This window comes from Schistocerca piceifrons, chromosome 10, assembly GCF_021461385.2.
Source record: "Schistocerca piceifrons isolate TAMUIC-IGC-003096 chromosome 10, iqSchPice1.1, whole genome shotgun sequence".
Lineage (NCBI taxonomy): Eukaryota > Metazoa > Arthropoda > Insecta > Orthoptera > Acrididae > Schistocerca > Schistocerca piceifrons.
The window spans coordinates 129,275,467-129,295,952 of record NC_060147.1 but is presented as its reverse complement, the minus strand read 5'-3'; the positions used below and the strand labels follow the sequence as shown (position 1 = coordinate 129,295,952).

Genomic DNA, 20,486 nt, shown 5'->3' with positions numbered 1-20,486 from the left:
TCACGGTACAGTCGTGAAATGGTCGTACGGGACAGTCCCCACTTCGTCGATACCTCGGAGGCGCTCTGTGTCCAATCGCTCATGCGCCGACTATAACTTTTGTATCCTTCCTGAAAGCGGCGCATGGGTCTGCTCCTGAAAACTGAGGGTAGGCCGAATGTAGGAAGGTAGGAGGAGCAGGTGAGGTAGAACTCTCGGCACTGCGAATAAAAATGGTTTTACTATCAACTTAATTTTGGCTGAGATGAACACGTAGGTGCGAAGCTGTACATCAAGTTACAAAGTTACAAGTAGTGTCTCGCCCACTGTGAAATAGAAACAGTGTTGCTCGGTCGTCTGCTCGGCATCAAGTGAGCTGAATCTGGAGCGCACAGCGCCGGTTAGGGCGCGCTGTCGTCGGTGTCTGTCGTAGTGCCAACCTACAGGGTGTTTCAAAAACGACCGGTATATTTGAAACGGCAATAAAAACTAAACGAGCAGCGATATAAATACACCGTTTGTTGCAATATGCTTGGGACAACAGTACATTTTCAAGCAGACAAACTTTCGAAATTACAGTAGTTACAATTTTCAACAACAGATGGCGCTGCGGTCTGGGAAACTCTATAGTACGATATTTTCCACATATCCACCATGCGTAGCAATAATATGGCGTAGTCTCTGAATGAAATTACCCGAAACCTTTGACAACGTGTCTGGCGGAATGGCTTCACATGCAGATGAGATGTACTGCTTCAGCTGTTCAATTGTTTCTGGATTCTGGCGGTACACCTGGCCTTTCAAGTGTCCCCACAGAAAGAAGTCACAGGGGTTCATGTCTGGCGAATAGGGAGGCCAATCCACGCCGCCTCCTGTATGTTTCGGGTAGCCCAAAGCAATCACACGATCATCGAAATATTCATTCAGGAAATTAAAGACGTCGGCCGTGCGATGTGGCCGGGCACCATTTTGCATAAACCACGAGGTGTTCGCAGTGTCGTCTAAGGCAGGTGGACCGCCACAAATTCACGAAGAATGTCCAGATAGCATGATGCAGTAATCGTTTCGGATCTGAAAAATGGGCCAATGATTCCTTTGGAAGAAATGGCGGCCCAGACCAGTACTTTTTGAGGATGCAGGGACGATGGGACTGCAACATGGGGCTTTTCGGTTCCCCATATGCGCCAGTTCTGTTTATTGACGAAGCCGTCCAGGTAAAAATAAGCTTCGTCAGTAAACCAAATGCTGCCCACATGCATATTGCCGTCATCAATCCTGTGCACTATATCGTTAGCGAATGTCTCTCGTGCAGCAATGGCAGCGGCGCTGAGGGGTTGCCGCGTTTGAATTTTGTATGGGTAGAGGTGTAAACTCTGGTGCATGAGACGATACGTGGACGTTGGCGTCATTTGGACCGCAGCTGCAACACGGCGAACGGAAACCCGAGGCCGCTGTTGGATCACCTGCTGCACTAGCTGCGCATTGTCCTCTGTGGTTGCCGTACGCGGTCGCCCTACCTTTCCAGCACGTTCATCCGTCACGTTCCCAGTCCGTTGAAATTTGTCAAACAGATCCTTTATTGTATCGTTTTTCGGTCCTTTGGTTACATTAAACCTCCGTTGAAAACTTCGTATTGTTGCAACAACACTGTGTTCTAGGCGGTGGAATTCCAACACCAGAAAAATCCTCTGTTCTAAGGAATAAACCATGTTGTCTACAGCACACTTGCACGTTGTGAACAGCACACGCTTACAGCAGAAAGACGACGTACAGAATGGCGCACCCACAGACTGCGTTGTCTTCTATATCTTTCACATCACTTGCAGCGCCATCTGTTGTTGAAAATTGTAACTGCTGTAATTTCGAAAGTTTGTCCGCCTGAAAATGTACTGTTGTCCCAAGCATATTGGAACAAACGGTGTATTTCTATCGCTGCTCATTTAGTTTTTATTGCCGTTTCAAATATACCGGTCATTTTTGAAACACCCTGTAAGAACTTGCACCTACGCCGTGGCATCGTAGCTATCGATACCACAATAACACCACGTTCAGACTCACTTAAATCTTGATAACCTGGCGTTGCAGCAACAGTAACCGATCTAACAACTGCGTCACACGCTTGTCGTCTTACATAGGAGCTGCCGACCGCGGCGCCGTATTCTGCTTGCGTGTATATCTCTGTATTTGAATACTAATGCCTATAGCAGTTTCTTTGGCGCTTCAGTGTAATTACTGCACTCGCTTTCGTTTGGGTGTTTGACGTGTTATCCTTGTAAAATCTCGTTGTCAACTGACGAATTTTGTCAGTGTTGGTATGAAGTCGCTTCAGTATACTTGCGAGGGGCCGGGGCTACCAGTGTATTTAACACTAAACTCTTCTAGATTCTTCATATGGAAACGACGCTCTAAGCCCCCCCCCCCCTTTTCTAACTCCGACTTTTGCTGTTGCACATGGATTAAGAAGAAACGCGAACTGACTGTAATCGACCCTGCAAGTGGAGTAGAAAATAGTTTGGCACCTGCAATAATTTAATTGGATAGAAATTAATTACCTAAAGGAAAGTTTCATTAATGTAGTGAGAAATGAAAGGGTTGCTTTACCGATTCACAGAATGAAAGTTCTGTACAAAATAACAATTTGATTTATTATGACTGAACTCAGAATAATAAACAAAAACACATGAAACATTTACACTACATCAAATCGGATACTCAGATAAATGTTGTGAAGGTGAAGTTGTCCATAAACTAGCTTGTGAAGTTTATGACCAAGTGGTATGTGGAGGCAATTCCTTGCAACTCAAATCTTAAGATAAACACCCAGCCAACCCAACATTAATTGCTGTTACAGTAGTGAGAACTCAGACAATGAACATCCAGGACAGAACCACGTAAGAAAAGACGGGAACAGGCGCGTTCTGCTGAGTTCTGATTATCACAGAGCAAAATTCCCTAATCTGCCGGTGCTGCGGACATACATTACCAAGCTGTCTTCTTAACTGCAAGGACACGATCTGGCGTACCAGAAGCGATGGCTGGTTGCTTCGACTTCCCGTCGTGGTGATGATAATGTCGCGAGTATAGCCCGAAACAAATTATCCTGGTCTGGTTGTTCCAGCCTAAAGACTTCCTATCAATACAAATGCGCCTCTGAGGGAGACGAAGAAGGCTCGCCACACAATCACTGACGGTACAGTGATTGAGTTTAACAAGCGAAGTTACACAGTAACTCCGATATAGTCAACTTTAGCCAAAACTGCTCAAGACGGACAACAGAGGCCGCTTGTACGCAGAATGCTCAATTGCCAACTGTACTCGGAAAGTTACTTTGAAGTCCAAACTTCAGCAACTTCGTCAAACAGTTACAATTAAATGAAATTACAGGGTTATTACAAATGATTGAAGGGATTTCACAGCTCTACAATAACTTTATTATTTGAGATATTTTCACAATGCTTTGCACACACATACAAAAACTCAAAGAGTTTTTTTAGGCATTCACAAATGTTCGATATGTGCCCCTTTAGTGATTCGGCAGACATCAAGTTCCTCCCACACTCGGCGCAGCATGTCCCCATCAATGAGTTCGAAAGCATCGTTGATACGAGCTCGCAGTTCTGGCACGTTTCTTGGTAGAGGAGGTTTAAACACTGAGTCTTTCACATAACCCCACAGAAAGAAATCGCATGGGGCTAAGTCGGGAGAGCGTGGAGGCCATGACATGAATTGCTGATCATGATCTCCACCACGACCGACATGACTTTGCCATCGGGTGTCAGGGCTTGTAGCAATTGTAAGCGGTAAGGCTTCTGCTTTAGCCTTTTCCGTAAGATTTTCCAAACCGTCGGCTGTGGTACGTTTAGCTCCCTGCTTGCTTTATTCGTCGACTTCCGCGGGCTACGCGTGAAACTTGCCCGCACGCGTTCAACCGTTTCTTCGCTCACTGCAGGCCGACCCGTTGATTTCCCCTTACAGAGGCATCCAGAAGCTTTAAACTGCGCATACCATCGCCGAATGGAGTTAACAGTTGGTGGATCTTTGTTGAACTTCGTCCTGAAGTGTCGTTGCACTGTTATGACTGACTGATGTGAGTGCATTTCAAGCACAACATCTGCTTTCTCGGCTCCTGTCGCCATTTTGTCTCACTGCGCTCTGGCGGCAGAAACCTGAAGTGCGGCTTCAGCCGAACAAAACTTTGAGTTTTTCTACGTATCTGTAGTGTGTCGTGACCATATGTCAATGAATGGAGCTACAGTGAATTTATGAAATCGCTTCAATCATTTGTAATAGCCCTGTATATTAGACAGCCAACGGAAGGCAGGCTGTCCAGAGCAGCGAGAGCTCAGTCTTGTAACCTACTCCGACCGAAAGGCGAGAGCCGACTCTCTCAAGAGCACCCGTACAATCCGAACACAGCACATTCCCGCCCCCACGACAGTGGCCGTGGTTAAACGTTCCAATCAGCAACTCGAAAACCGGCGGAAAATACCACTCTGTTGCCGAAACACTACCATTCCACCAGTGGAGATTCTTGGCGCCAATTTCTGCGCTGATTTTGCTACGTCACGGAGCTATGCCCTGAGCAAGCCAATCACGTTTTGCAGAAAACGCGGGAATTTGCCTGCCAAGACTGCCTGGGAACACAAGTAATTCCCGCGCCTCGCTGGTAGCCCGCCAGAAAGTGTATTCACTAAGTTTCTGCGAAGTAACGGAATCTCTAGCCCAGCCACTCCGTAAGGCCCCTGTGGGCGTGTCGCGTCCGCTCTTATGACAATGTCGGCGTCTGGAAAGCATCCACTCGACTCCCTCACACCCGTCGGCTTAACCCTTTCAAGATCAGCAGAACCCGCCTGTCACCGGACCATCCGGGTGACGAGAGACGCTGCGTGGGAAGTCAGCGTGTGAAGGAATAGCAACTTTTCACCGCATGCAATTAGAGAGGAAAATCGAATTACTCAGAGTAAGATAGAAATATGAGAGGGGGCTCATGCCACCTCTCATACTGAAGATCTGATAAACTAGCAATGTCCCCTTTTTGCTCACTTAGGAGGCAGTGGGCGCGTGATTGAGCACGTGACACGATAGCTACAAGATGTGTAAAAAAGATTGATCTGCGCGTGCGCACTGTTATGACTACTGTGTTTGTCCGGCGAGCTAATATACCTATACCTATGCCTCGCCGTCTAGGGCACACTCTTGCCTCCGTCAGAGGAACGGTGTATGCATTTCGGTAATTGTCTCAGATCGTCAGCTCAGTTTGTGTTCTGTTGTTTCAGGTGACGTGACGACGACAGCAGGATGTTTCCAGCGACGGCCGCGGCGGTAGCGGCGGCGCTGCTGTGCCTCGTGGCAGCTCCTGCGTCCGGGCTCGAGGGACCCAACGTCTGCGTGCGACAAGAGACGTGAGTACTAGAGATGGGCAAACTCGTTCATCCTTTCGAACTAGTTCACTGCTGATCGTTCTTTTTTGGGAACCGTTCATTTTTACTCGTTCACCGTTCATTTGTGCTTGGTATATGGTTGTTATGAAAAACTGAAAACTAGTAGTGTAGGTGACTGAAGGATAGAGGGCACCAAGAGGGGGCACTTGCTTCCCCCACTGGAGTATAGAGTTTTTATTCATTACAGAATTCTTACACACTTTTAGAAATAATTTCTGTGATTCTGCAGAATCTGTCGTTTAGCCTACCGTAGCCTTGTGTTGCTGATCGCAGGGAAATAATACAGAGTGGCGCACGGAAAACCGGCCCCGAGTACAGACTGCTCGCCAATTACGGACAATGTGTTGCCCGTTACGAGCAGATACAACAAACAAACATGTAATAATTAGGCAGTGAAGAAATAACAAGCTAATGCAAACAACAATTGCGAAACAATCGATGACGATGTGTAGAGAGCTGGAGAAGAGAACATGAAAATCTCACGCGACGCGCATGGGCTATAGCTCATGTAGTCTTGTAAACCTGTTGGTGGCTGTTTCCCAACTTAATAGACCACAAGTGTCTTGTACAAAATTCTTCGTTTCGACTTCCACTACATAGCTATGCTACGTTGTAAACAATAATCGTTTACGCCCTATATATACTTCACGTTGTCTCTGAGTTCGTAGGCGAAGTAGAGACTTTATGGAAGCATAAAATAAAATGTGGTTTTCTCATACTTGCGTCACACTCTCAGTAAAAATTAGGTTTTTGTGTTGCATTATTAGAGTTAATGCAGCAATAATAATAATAATAATAATAATAATTAAGTTCGCAGAAATAAAGGTTTTGGTTTGAAAGCTCCTTCTGAACAAATGTTTTTGAGATAATAAGTAAATAAGATTTTGTGGCAATCAATGTGTTTTCAAATGGAGAGGCACCGCTTTTCCTACTGAGCCAAAATGACCCACAACCTACTTTTTTTTCTTTTTTTTTCCAAAGAAACCAAACTAGCAGGTAACGCAAATTGGAAATAACCAAACTTCAAAATAATTAGAGCCTTCCTAAATGTAATGTTTTGTACATGAAAGATACACGAAAATCGTTTTATATGAATTTTCTTACACTAAAAATTAAGCAAATTATTGAAAGTTAGCTGCTAAATCAAGTCGATGAAACCAAAAAATATATGAATAACAAAAAATACTTGTCTTGTTATAAGTATGTCTTCTGCTGTTCATCGATATAATGAAGTGAGCTGACATGCCCTTTTGTTGCCTGAAAAGACGTACCTATTACGTACAAAGTAATTTTTATGTAATTTACGTAACTATAAAATAGTTTTGATTACCGGTCGTGGACGCTGAATAGCCAGTTTGAAACAAATGTAAAATAGGCGAGTGCAGTGAACGAAACGAACAACTGGATACTGAACAACTAGGAGCAGTCGGCAGTGGAACAGAGACAGGTGGTCATGCGAAGAACGACGAGTGCGGCCGAGGGAGGCCGAGACAGACGAGCACGCGACCGAGGCTGGAACGAGAACTGCCGAAGTGACCGTCGCGACCGAAGTGAACTATGAACCGATCGTTCCTTGGAATTCGTTACTCGGTCCTTTCGTTCATCCTGGTGAACCGTTCCTTTGCACCCGTTCGTTCGCGAACTACCCATCTCTAGTGAGTACATTCTATACTACAGTGTAGGGCAGCTACACTAACTAGTGTCGCGTACCGTACCGAGTAGGGGTGGGAGAAACCGACCGGTACGCGCATTTTATTTTTGAATAACCGTTACTTTTCATTATTTGTTTTGTCCCGGTTATAAAAGGGCTTTTTTTTAGTTTTACCAATAAAACAAACAAACAAATACCGTCCGAACAGGCCTTGAAGGCCCAACGGTACCGACCGGCCGCCGTATCCTCCTCAGCTATTTGGCGTCACCGGATGCGGATACGCAGGAGCGTGTAGTAACAACGCCGCTGTCCCGGCCGTTGTCAGTTTTCGTCACCGGAGCCGCTGCTTCTCAGTCATGTATCTCCACTATTGGCCTCACAAGGGCTGAGTGCACCCCGCTTGCCAACACCACCGCTTAAATTCGGTGATCTGAAGGCCAATGGCAGCTTTTACTATTGTTGTTGTTGTGGTCTTCAGTCCTGAGACTGGTTTGATGCAGCTCTCCATGCTACTCTATCCTGTGCAAGCTTCTTCATCTCCCAGTACCGACTGCAGCCTATATCCTTCTGAATCTGCTTAGTATAATGATCTCTTGATCTCCCTCTACGATTTTTACCCTCCACGCTGCCCTCCAATACTAAATTGGTGAACCCTCGATGCCTCAGAACATGGCCTACCAACCGATACCTTCTTCTAGTCAAGTTGTGCCACAAGCTCCTCTTCTCCCCAATTCTATTCAATGCCTCCTCATTAGTTATATGATCTACTCATCTGATCTTCAGCATTCTTCTGTAGCACCAGATTTCGAAAGCTTTTATTCTCTTCTTGTCTAAACTATTTATCGTCCATGTTTCACTTCCATACATGGCTACACTCCATACAAATACTCTCAGAAAAGACTTCCTGACATTTAAATCTATACTCGATGTTAACAAATGTCTCTTCTTCAGAAACGCTTTCATTGCCATTGCCCAACCTTATGTTTCACCCCTTGTGAGTCAGAATCTTACAACGAACCTTTTACTGAATGGGAATTTCTTTCTGCTCTATCTTCTTCTCATGATACGGCCCCTGGCCCAGATTCCATTCATAACCAACTGCTTCAACATCTCAGTGCTCCACAACGGCAACATCTTCTTCGGGTGTTTAACCGTATCTGGCTCCAGGGTGACTTCCCTTCTCAGTGGAGGGATAGCATTGTGGTTCCTGTCCTTAAGCCTGGTAAGAACCCCCTATCTGTTGACAGCTATCGGCCAATTAGTTTGACCAACGTTGTTTGTAAGTTACTTGAACGGATGGTAGCCCGTCGGCTCAATTGGGTCCTCGAATCTCGGGATCTATTGTCCCCTTACCAGTGTGGCTTTCGAGAAGGACGGTCTCCAATCGATCATTTACTTCGCTTGGAATCCGCAGTTCGGCAGGCTTTTTCCCAGCGCCGCCATTTGGTTGCAGTGTTTTTTGACCTTCGCAAGGCCTATGACACGGCCTGGCGCCATCACATCGTACTTACCCTTCATCAGTGGGGTCTTCGGGGCCCACTCCCGATTTTTATCCGCCAGTTCCTGATCCATCGGTCATTCAGAGTTCGAGTTGGTACTGCTTTTAGTTCTCCACGGACCCAGGAGACGGGCATCCCACAGGATTCTGTCTTGAGTGTCCTTCTTTTCCTCATTGCTATCGATGGACTGGTGGCCTCTATCGGTCCCTTGGTCGCCCCTGCCCTGTATGTGGATGATTTCTGCATTTGGGTTAGTTCCTCCTCGATGGCATCTGCAGAACGGCAGCTCCAGGTAGCTATACGGCGTGCCTCTGCATGGACCCTCTCACACGGGTTGCAATTCTCTCCTTTAAAATCGCGGGTGGTCCACTTCTGTCGCCGTACTACGATCCACCCTGATCCAGAGCTCTATCTCGCTGCACAACGATTGCCTGTGGTCCCACAGTTTCGTTTCCTAGGTCTTCTTTTCGACAACAAGCTCACTGGGCTGCCCCATATCAGACTCCTGAAGGTAGGATGTTTCCGTAAACTCAATGTCCTTCGCTTCCTTGCCCACTCCTCTTGGGGTGCGGACCGTTCCCTCCTTCTCCGTCTTTATCGTGCTCTAGTTCTGTCTCGCTTGGACTATGATTGTCAAGTTTATGGTTCAGCTGCTCCTTCCACACTGCACGTGCTGGATCCAGTCCACCATCGTGGTATCCATTTGGCCATCGGTGCCTTCCCTACTAGCCCTGTTGATAGTCTTCTGGTTGAAGCTGGGATCCCCCCCCCCCCCCCCCTTTGTGTTCGGCGGTCCCAGCTTCTGGTGTCTTATGCACTCACTATCCGTTCCTCTCCCACTCATCCTTCCTATTCTATCCTGTTCCCAGACCATGGACGTCGCCCACCCGACTCCCGCCCTCGGGCGGGTTTACCGGTTGGGTTCCGCCTTGCGTCTCTTTGCCGTGATTTTCAGCTTCCTTCTTTGTCCTGTCTTCCTCGCTCCCTCCCCTCCACCCCTACTTGGTTAGTTCCTCGGCCTCGAATTTGGATGGATCTCCGCCGAGGTCCGAAACATTCCATCCCCCCGGTGGTGTTCCGTTCCTTTTTCCGCCAAATTTTATGGGAGTTTCGGGATGCTGTTGTTTTTTACACTGATGACTCTAAATCTGCTGATCATGTTGGGTATGCCTTCACGTCCTCTGTTGGAACGGAAAATCATCTGCTGCCACCTACATGTGGGGTATTTACTACGGAATTGATGGCAATTTGCCAGGCCCTTACCTTTATTAAACAGTCCCAATACAACCGCGTTTTGTTATGTACGGACTCGATGAGTGGCCTTCTTGCTATTGACCGGTGTTTTTCGCGCCATCCCTTGGTCTCTGCCATCCATGACCATCTCGCTGATATTCACCGTGCTGCTTGTTCCATTGACTTCCTTTGGGTCCCTGGCCATGTGGGTATCCCGGGTAATGAACTCGCTGATCGTTTGGCTGGTGGAGCAGTCACCTACCCCCCGTTTTCTGTAACCCCTCCTGCAGAGGATTTACGGCTTCACATCAAATCCCACTTCGCACAGTCATGGGCCAATTCTTGGGAGGCTACTCCCCTGTCTAATAAACTTCGTGCGATTAATGTAACACCAGGCCCGCGGCGTTCTTCCTTTCGCCTCTCCCGAAAGGACTCGACCACACTGTGTCGTCTCCGCATTGGCCATACCAGGCTGACCCATGGTTTTCTTTTGCGTGATGAGCCACCCCCACTTTGTGGTTGTGGAGCCTTCCAGTCAGTAGCCCACATTTTGGTTGAATGCCCCCTTCTTTTGGCTCTGCGTGCTAAGTACAGACTCCCCCACACTTTACCTTTGATGTTGGCTGACGATTCCCGGATGGTGTCTCTGGTTCTCGGTTTCCTCCGGGAAAGTGGTTTTTATTCTCAGTTTTAAGGTTTTTAATCTCTCTCTGGTGTTGGGGCAGGGCGGTGAGTGTTTGGGTGTCTCCCACTGTAAGCCGTGTTTGGAGATTCCTGATTCACCTCCCTGACCGAGATCCTCTTTTCTTCCCCTTTTACTCTGTTTTTACCCCTTTTTTTAACGATTGGTTAGTCTCCTTTTCCCATACGTATTTCTACATTCTAGCGGTTGCACCTTTTAAGTCACAGGTGGTCTTCCCTATGCTGCTTCAGCATAGCATTGGGTTCGTTCTGTTGCCGACTTCCCTCATTTTGTTTTTTACTATTGACAACATGACTGCCCTTTTACCTTTTTCCCTTTTATTGTTCTGACTTTCCTGAGATGTACCATTGGCGGAATGGACCATATTTGAAACAAGGGACCGATGACCTTGCTGTTTGGTCCCTTAAACCTCAAACAACCAACCAACCATTGCCATTGCCAGTCTACATTTTACATCCTCTGTACTTGCTCCCCAAATATCAAAACTCCTTTACTACTTTAAGTGTCTCATTTCCTAATCTAATTCCCTCAGTATCACCCGACTTAATTTGACTACATTCCATTATCCTCGTTTTGCTTTTGTTGATGTTCATCTTATATCCTCCCTTCAAGACACTATCCATTCCATTCAACTGCTCTTCCAAGTCCTTTGCTGTCTCTGACAGAATTACAGTGTCATCGGCGAACCTCAAAGTTTTTATTTCCTTTCCATGGATTTTTATACCTACTCCGAACTTTTCTTTTCTGTCCTTTACTGCTTGCTCAATATACAGATTGAATAGCATCGGGGAGAGGCTACAACCCCGTCTCACTCCCTTCCCAATCACTGCTTCCCTTTCATGTCCCTTGACTCTTATAACTGTCTTCTGGTTTCTATACAAATTGTAAATAGCCTTTCGCTCCCTGTATTTTACCCCTGCCACCTTCACAATTTGAAAGAGAGTATTCCAATCAACATTGTCAAAAGCTTTGTCTAAGTCAACAAATGCTAGAAACGTAGTTTTGCCATTCCTTAATCTTTCTTCTGAGATAAGTCGTAGGGTCAGTATTGCCTCACGTGTTCCAACATTTGACAAATATATGCCATGCCGCAGCTACAAGGAATACGATATACACCCGCCTTACGCAGTCCAGGATCATCCTTAACGGAACTCAAAAGTGCTTTAATTTTAGATGGAGGTCGGAAAACACATTTCATATCGTATTTCCCTAAAATACGACCGATCTTGTTGGACGTGTTTCCTACGTAAGGCAAAAAGGCAGTAGGTTGCTCTATCGACCAACTGTACATCGGGTGATTGATGATAATTCTGAGTCAACACCTAAGTGTGTGTTATCTTTCCTGCTTCAATCCGAGAACCGAGGTTTTAAATTTGCACGTACGCCGCCTGTCCGTTGCAGTTTGCCTTGAAAATGGCGCGGTGTTTTCCCGCCGAAATATCGGCGGTCGCTGAAAAGTGTTACCTGGCTGAATTTCCGGAAGTTATTTGAAAGTTGTATACGCCAGGTCTTACTTTAACCTAACTAACCTGAGGACATCACACACATTCATGCCCAAGGCAGGATTCGAACCTGCGACCGTAGCAGCAGCGTGGCAATGCCGACAGAAACGAGAAACAAACGCATGGCATAAGAATTAGTACAGCATTGTTGAGACAGTAATATCCTCAGTTGCCGTGTGGCATGGCTTGCGGAACGTCTGCGTACGTGCAGTCTGCAAGACTGCCTGCCCCCACCTGGTATACACAGCCGTTTCTCGCTGTCATTGCCGGATATCCGTTGTATTGCAGAATGACACCAACCCTAGTCTGAAAGTACAGGGTGACAGTTATTGAATTAGATGAAGGAAAAAAAACGTAAATTAGTTACAAATTACAGCGTGACCACACTTTATTCGACATGTCAGCGTCACTACAGATACTCAGATTTAGGTTAAGACGTGTTCGATATGCCTGCCATCATCGCCGATGATGTGGCGAAGACGAATAGCGAAATTCTGCGTGAACCGCTGAAGTGTCGGAACCTCGATGCTGTCGATGACCTCCTGAATAGCTATTTTCAGTTCAGCAATGGTTTCGGGGCTATTGTTGTATACCTGGTCTTTAACACTCTGCCGTCCGGCGACACCACAGTGGTGTCGGGCGAGAAATAGCGGTCAATGGCCGGCGACACCGCAGTGGTGTCGTGTGCATAGTATCACTCAGTGGCTGGCGACAACATTTCAGTATCTTTCCTATTCTGTTGGTCTTTTGTTTAGGTAACAATAAGTTACACGCACATCAACAAGTTTTTTGTTTTTATAAGTACTTGTGCCCTTTCATCATTGCAGACGAAAGAGACGATACGATTATTTACAATGAATGCGCGGAGCAAAACATGGAGGTTGCCACTACATAGCGTACGTCTCATCATGATCCAGTTGACAGACTTTCCGGTCACATAAAGCAACACCAACAAATAGGCCTACGTATTTCCGAAACGATCAACGAAAACGAAGAAACTGCTATGTATGTTCCAAAAAAAAAAAAAAAACTTAATGTGCAAGTTGTGATGTAACAAAAGTGATGTTGTCATTCAGTGGATAAGTTGGAATTTGAGATTTCGCTTACTGTTTTATCAATCACAATTGGCGTAAAAATCATGGATTGACCATTGTCATAAAATATTGCATTATGAAATGTGAATAGTCTTTACTTGCAGTTACGCGTGGCTTGAAGCAGTCACAGCTAGCGTGCTATTGATTAAGAAACTGCATTATCGTCTTTCTAATTACTCCATGATCGTAGATACGATCATACCCGGTCGTGACGTTATTGTTAAGACAAAACAATTTCCTAAAGGACCAGAAAGTTCTTAAGGGCGCAAAAACAACTGTAACTTCAGACACAAGGGAAATTCAATATTAAAGCTGATGCAAGAAGACGATAAAACAGTTTTTTTTTTGTCAATGTGGCTCTGAGCACTATGGGACTTAACATCTATGGTCATCAGTCCCCTAGAACTTAGAACCACTTAAACCTAACTAACCTAAGGACAGCACACAACACCCAGTCATCACGAGGCAGAGAAAATCCCTGACCCCGCCGTGAATCGAACCCGGGACCCGGGCGTGGGAAGCGAGAACGCTACCGCACGACCACTTGGTCAATGTAACACGCACATTGGACTGCTGATCTCGGTGTCTGTAATCTTAGCAAAATGCATAATTAAAATGAAAATAATACTGAGGAGATGATAGGAATGAGCACTGCTAAATGATTCAGTATTCCCAGAACAAATATTTATTATAATTAAAACATATATCGTACCATAAGCTTAGTACTACAATGACGGTAGATTTTTAAGTCCGTTTCATGTCCACTGAGCGCTCTTTTATATAGCCCTTGTCCTCTTGAGTCACTCGTGCGTCGTCACGATTAGTTATAACAGTTCTTCTTTTCACACTTCACTCAAACTTAGACGGAACACGTTTTTATTTATTTAGTAAAAAATTAGATCAGACCGTCACAAATCTGCGTCCGTCTTACTTAAGAAAACCAGTACAAGTGTTTAGCGCTCAAGGCTTCATTTGCTCTCCAGTGAAGGATCGCATATCTATCCGTATTTTTCTGTTTATGATGCCGCCCAAAGACGACGAATCACTTTATTTAGGAAATTCCACCGTCGCTATGCGACGCCTTATTATACATTAATCATTCTTTATAAACAGGTATTTGCCTTCTGGCTGAAAGTATTAACTATTTGCTGTTTTAATGAAGCCAAAAATAGCGAATATCACAAAGTCTTGTGGAGTTGCGTTACATCTTTGAGACTGTTTTGCTGCATATCATATGAAAGAGAAATACTATGTAGCAAAGACAATGCAAATAAACAAATGTATGGAACAAACTAACTCTGTATTTATTTCCATATGTATATCTTCGAAATTTCATGAAAGTAGGGCAATAGGACTGAGAACTTATGAGAACTAATGAAGAGATTAGTAAAACGTAAGAATTTATAATCTCTCGGTAATGTCAACAACGGCCGGCGACGAGCCAGGTAATTAGATTTAGCACTGCCGGCGCCAAGCGAATAAATTGGTACGTGACGTGCGGACGGCAAAAGTGTTAATATAGCCCCACAAAAAGCAGTCGCTTGTGTTCAGATCCTGAGAATATGGCGGCCAATAGAGAACCGTGCCAGTGACCCCTGGGTACCCCCAGAGCCAGAATGCGGTCCCCAAAGTGCTCCTCCAGGACATGAAACATTCTCCTGCATAGCTGGGTGTCGAGGTCCGTCTCGCATGAACCATATCTTGTCGAAATCAGGATCACTTTGGATAACGGGGATGTATTCATCTTCCAAAGCCTTTCATCTACCGTTCGGTAGTCACCGTGTCATCAAGGAATATCGCACGGATTATTCCGTGACTGGACACTGCACACCTCACAGTCACCATTTGAGGATGAAGAGACTTCTCGAATCGCGAAATGCACCAGTTTTGCTTATTGACGAACTCATCCAAATGAAAGCAGGCTTCGTCGTGAATCCAAACCATATAGCGCGTACAAATTCCTATCATGCCCCGCGGCCAACCGAGCAGCTTGACCGTCCTAACGCAAACCGTTCAGAAGTTATGACGATTTAATTTCTTGTAGTTCAATAACTGTCACCCTGTAATTTTACCAAGTGACGTAGCAGTTGAAGTACAATACTTCATTTGCTTTAAAAGGTTTAAGATTTGTCTGTCATATGAAAATAATAAAAAAGGAATGAAATTATGTTAACAGTGATAAATTAAGAACTTAACAAGTCATTCATAGTATATAATAAAAATAGAAAGTAGGTGATCTGCTGCCTACGTCTACATAAAATGCCTTTATCTGCTTGTAGCTCTTGAAAACGGAGAAATTAACCCAAAAAATATAGGTCTTTAACCTCAGTTTTCACCCTTTATCACTGACTATTCGTAAAGCCCAAATAGTGTTATGATTCCCGTTTAGAACATGATTTTTGAGCATAGTTTCAAAAAATTAGAATCAACAGGAGAACACAGGTGATTTTTTTGGTAGTATTCAACCACTTACCAATCCTCGAGAAAAAGAACGACCAGTGGATGGACTAAGCTATCTTTTATCTCCCCGTTTCATTTAACATTTAGATATTTAATATAACATTTCGATTCGATGTATCTTGAAACTGAGACAGTTATAATTTTTTAATCTTTGTTCGATTTCTTCGTTTATTTCACGAAATAGTAGGAATAATAAACCGAACATGGATTACTTCAGAAAACCGACCACTTTGAGCGGTTCTAACGGTCACGTTAAACTCAGTGGGGAAAAAATGGTATAACCGTAAACCGGTCGTTTGACTGACAACCGCCGTCCCTAGTAGGTCTTCGCCAGATCTACTACTAGGTGGGCGTTCTAGGATGGATGTTCATTCTAGCGTTCTTTCCAGTGTCTTGTGATAGTGAACACTTCTGTTACCCGGAGGTAGTTTTCCAGTTTGCAGTATTTCACTGAAGAATGCTAGGAGACAGAGGAGCTTCCGTCCACAAGCCAAAAGGGATTAAGAAGGCACCGCTAGTCCGAAACTCAGATTGCCCTTTCCTCACGCGATATTCAGCGAACCATTGATGAAGGGCAATAGGCAGATTCCACATTCCTACATTTCCAGAAAAGTTTGTGATACAGTGCCGCACTGCAGACTGTTGACGAAGGTACGAGCATACGGAACAGGTTCCCAACTTATGAGAGTGGCTCGAAGACTTCTTACGTAATATGTAGAACGCAGTATCTTGTCCTCCACAGCGAGTGTTCATATATACATCTGTATGGCGATAGAATTCCGTCTGAGGGTCTTACTGGAGCGTGTATGCAATACACATGGTGAAAAGTATTTAAACCGACAAACTCTGGGAGGTTGTAGGGGACATCAAAACAAATATTTTTCCCTAATGTCATTTGTTCCTACGAGGAGTATTTAAAGCGGTAGAGGAAGATTTCTCTGGCAGCAAATTAATTAAACCAACAAGCGTTTTTCCATTTTTTTATGATCAAGAGACAACACATTAACGCAACCCAATTTCAATTACAGTAGATTTTCAAAAATACCTCTATTGACACGTAAACAAAGGTTACACCAAATGGTTCAAATGGCTCTGAACACTATGGGACTTAACATCTGAGGTCATCAGTCGCCTAGAACGTAGAACTACTTAAACCTAACTAACCTAAGGACATCATTCACGTCCATGCCCGAGGCAGGATTCGAACCTGCGACTGTAGCGGTCGCGCGGCTCCAAACTGGACCGCCAAGAACCGCTCGGCCACACCGGCCGGCTAAAGGTTACACCGTCATATCATGTTCTGTCTGACACGGGCAAAAACCCCAGGAGTATCGTGAACTGTTCCTGCTACTGTTACTATCCAGTCAACCAGATCCTCCTCCGATGCAACAGGAGCTGCGTAAACAAGGTTGCGCATCTCTCCCCACACAAAAAAGTCCAGAGGGGACATATCTGGAAATCGAGCAGGCCATGGTACAGGACCACCTCAGTGTAACGGACTGGCCTCCACAGAGTCCTGACCTGAACACCTTTGGGACTTTTTGGACGCCGACTTCATGCCAGGCCTCACCGACAGACATCGATACCTCTCCTCAGTGCAGCACTGTTTGAATAATGGGCTGCCATTCCCCAAGAAACCTTGCAGCACCTGACAACGTATGCTTCTGAGAGTGGAAGCTGTCATCAAGGCTAAGGGTGGACCAACACCATATTGAATTCCAGCATTTCCGATGGAGGGCGCCACGAACAAATTTTGAGTCACTTTCAGCCAGGTGTCCGGGTGCTTTTGATCACATAGTGTATGAGTGAAATAGTAGATAACGTTGGATCTTCCGTAAGACTTTTCGCAGACAATACTGTCGTGTACAGAGAAGTCGCAGCAGTAGAAAACTGTACCTGCAGTGGATCGACGCGTGGTGTAGGGAGTGGCAGCTGACCTTCGACGTAAACAGAAGGAACTAATGGCGCATAAACTGGCAGAAAAGGCCATTGTTGTATGATTACACGATTGCAGAATGATGACTGCAGGCAGCCATACCCATAAAATACTTGCCGGTATACGCACGGAGCGATTTGAAGTGGAACGACCACATAAAGTTAATCGCAGGTAAGGCAGATGCCGGCTCACTGGAAGTGTGGTCCACCCACAGAGGGGGTTGCTTACAAAGAACAGCCGTTCGGCCAATACTTGAATACTGTCAGTCAGCGTGGGACCTGTACCAGAGGGTATTGATGGAGGGAATAGAGAAGATGCAAAGAAGAGCAGTGCGTTTTGTCACGGGTTCAATTAGTAAACGCGGAGGCAACACGGAGGTGCACAGCCAGCTCTAATGGCAGACGCTGCAAGAAAGGCGTTCTGTATCACGGTGAGGTTTACCGTACGTTCCGAGAAGAGTCAGTCAGTCTATTGCTGTTAGTTACGTATATCTCGCGGAGAAAGCTCGAAAGTAAAATTAGCGAGATTCGGGCTCACACGGGAATGTACCGTCAACCGCTCGTCCGGAGAACCATTCGCGACTGAAACAGGAATAGGGGGAACTGGCATGTGATACAAAAAGTACCCTCTGCCACACAGCGTAAGGTATCCTGCGGAGTACAGACGTAGATGCAGAAAGCGAATTGTAGATTTCCTACCCTAGCAATTCAGTAATCATCCTCCTCAGCTTGCATCGTTCCTTCTTGCGTCAGCCTTACATTACAGAAAAGTTGAACTGCATACACCGAAGAGCCAAAGAAACTGGTATACCTGCCTAATATCGTGCAGGGCCCCCGCGAGCACGCAGAAGTACTGCAACAGGACGTGGCACGGACTCTACTAACGTCTGAAGTAGTGCTGGAGGGAATTGACACCATGGGCTACCAAGCATCACGCAAACCTTGACTGTCATTTTAACATTTGTTATAAGGCTTGGAATCAACGTAAGCAATGTCAAAGTATTTCCATTTGTTCAGTTTATTTTTGGAACGTATTTGCTGTCGACAAAAATATGATTGTGCGGCTATAGTTAACTACTTGCGCTTATAGTTAACAACAAATAACAATTGACAATCACTAAATGTGGCTTGTAAGTAAATAACGGGACAGGCACCAAACAGAGAAAATTTGAATTATTGGCGAAATTCCGTTGTAAATGCTAAGCCCAGTAACATACAATCCGACACAAGCGTCAGAACAGCGGGAAACAGTGTTCACAGCTGTCTAAATACTGCAGTCGTGTCTAGGGCCAACATCGATGTTGAAGCAATCAGACACGCGCGAATACTCTGTTAATGTTTCGCTGTTCACTTGTGTGAATTGCTGACAATTTGAAGTAGCTCTGTGGTTTGTTTGCAAAAAAAAATGGCACCGCCGAAATAATTATTACATGCACATAATTCACAGTATTGCAAAATGGAAAGGAAAACGGCAAAAACATTGGAATAAAGGCGGAGGTAGTGCTCAGAGTGAAAGGAAGAAACTACGCAACGAAGGAAAGGGATATGCTCGAAAAGACAATATTGTGCTTCCAACTAAAGGGGCTACCAAGCATCACGCAAACCTTGACTGTCATTTTAACATTTGTTATAAGGCTTGGAATCAACGTAAGCAATGTTAAAGCATTTCCATTTGTTCAGTTTATTTTTGAAACGAATTTCATGACCACGAAATCATCGTTATGATTATGCAATTATGGTTAATTACTTGCATAAAATCTTACCTAACAGCAAAGGGTTACTTTACGGAAATAGAACACAAGTTTTTGATGAAAGCACTCTAATATCTTGCAGTTGTGATACTGCTCACATTGATAAACGAAAGAGGCTAACTGTGTGTGAAATTAGTGAATTTAGTTAGCCTCATCACCGAATCTGCGTGCACAACACCTTACACAGCGACTGTTACGCAAGAAAGAGATTTAAACGACATGAATTCAGGCGCAGAAAAAATATGAATTTCACAAATGTCCGTATTTCAAAAGCACAGTGGATCAGACTGCCTGCTGAATGGCTAGGAGTACTGTTACATCGGTCAACTTTCAATGGAATTGAAGTGTTGAAGGAACATTACATTTTCATAAGGAATGTGAAGTCTTCCACTGTTAAACAGGTGTAGCTGGAAACACTACACGGTGAACCTAGGTTTTCTGTAGGAAAGAGGAGGGATTTAGCTAAAATGATTCCATTTGTGAAGGAGGAGAATAAGTGGTTTTACGAGAACCTTGTGAAATAAGTGGAAATTGGTATTATATTAATTGTATCGTTACTGATGTTAAATCCATTGCACACAAAACGTTTCATTTGCTTCAAATTTTGCGTCATTTTGTTCTCAAACCTGCAGATGTAAATGAAAACACATATATGACATGAAACCAGTATAGTTTTTGTGTCGCGATCCTCAAATTTTATAATGCCCCCCCCCCCCTTCCCTGTCTTGTAACATCCACCAAAACGACCGTGTTCTGTTGGTACTACCGGTACGGCTTAAACTTAAAGCAACAAGGTGAAACTACAGCTGTAATTTTTCCCGAGGGCATGCAGCATTACTGTATGGTTAAATGGTGATGGAGTCCCCTTGGGTAAAATATTCCATCTCTGGGCGTGGAATACAGGAGGACGTAGTTATCAGGAGAAAGAAAACTGGCGTTCCACGGATCGGAGCGTGGAATCTCAGATGCCTTAATCGGGCAAGTAGGTTAGAAAATTTAAAAAGGGAAATGGATAGGTTAAAGTTAGATATAGTGGGAATTAGTGAAGTTCAGTGGCAGGAGGAACAGGACTTCTGGTCAGGTGAATACAGGATTATACATACAGAATCAAATAAGGGTAATGAATAAAAAAAGTAGGAACGCGGATAAGCTACTACAAACAGCATAGTGAACGCATTATTGTAGCCAAGATAGACACGAAGCCCACGCCTGCTCCAGTAGTACAAGTTTATACGCCA

The 20,486-nt window shown here is 44.8% G+C and overlaps 1 protein-coding gene across 2 annotated transcripts in view; it reads left to right on the top strand.

Moving 5' to 3' along the window:
- LOC124718828 (protein draper) overlaps nt 1-20,486 on the top strand; it is a 403,131-nt gene that overhangs the window by 242,914 nt on the left and 139,731 nt on the right. For both annotated transcript variants that reach the window (XM_047244450.1, XM_047244449.1), the window contains exon 2: nt 5,256-5,381. In XM_047244450.1, the coding sequence (XP_047100406.1) occupies nt 5,278-5,381 (104 nt within the window). In that variant the 5' untranslated portion in view covers nt 5,256-5,277. The remainder of the gene's footprint in view (nt 1-5,255; nt 5,382-20,486) is intronic.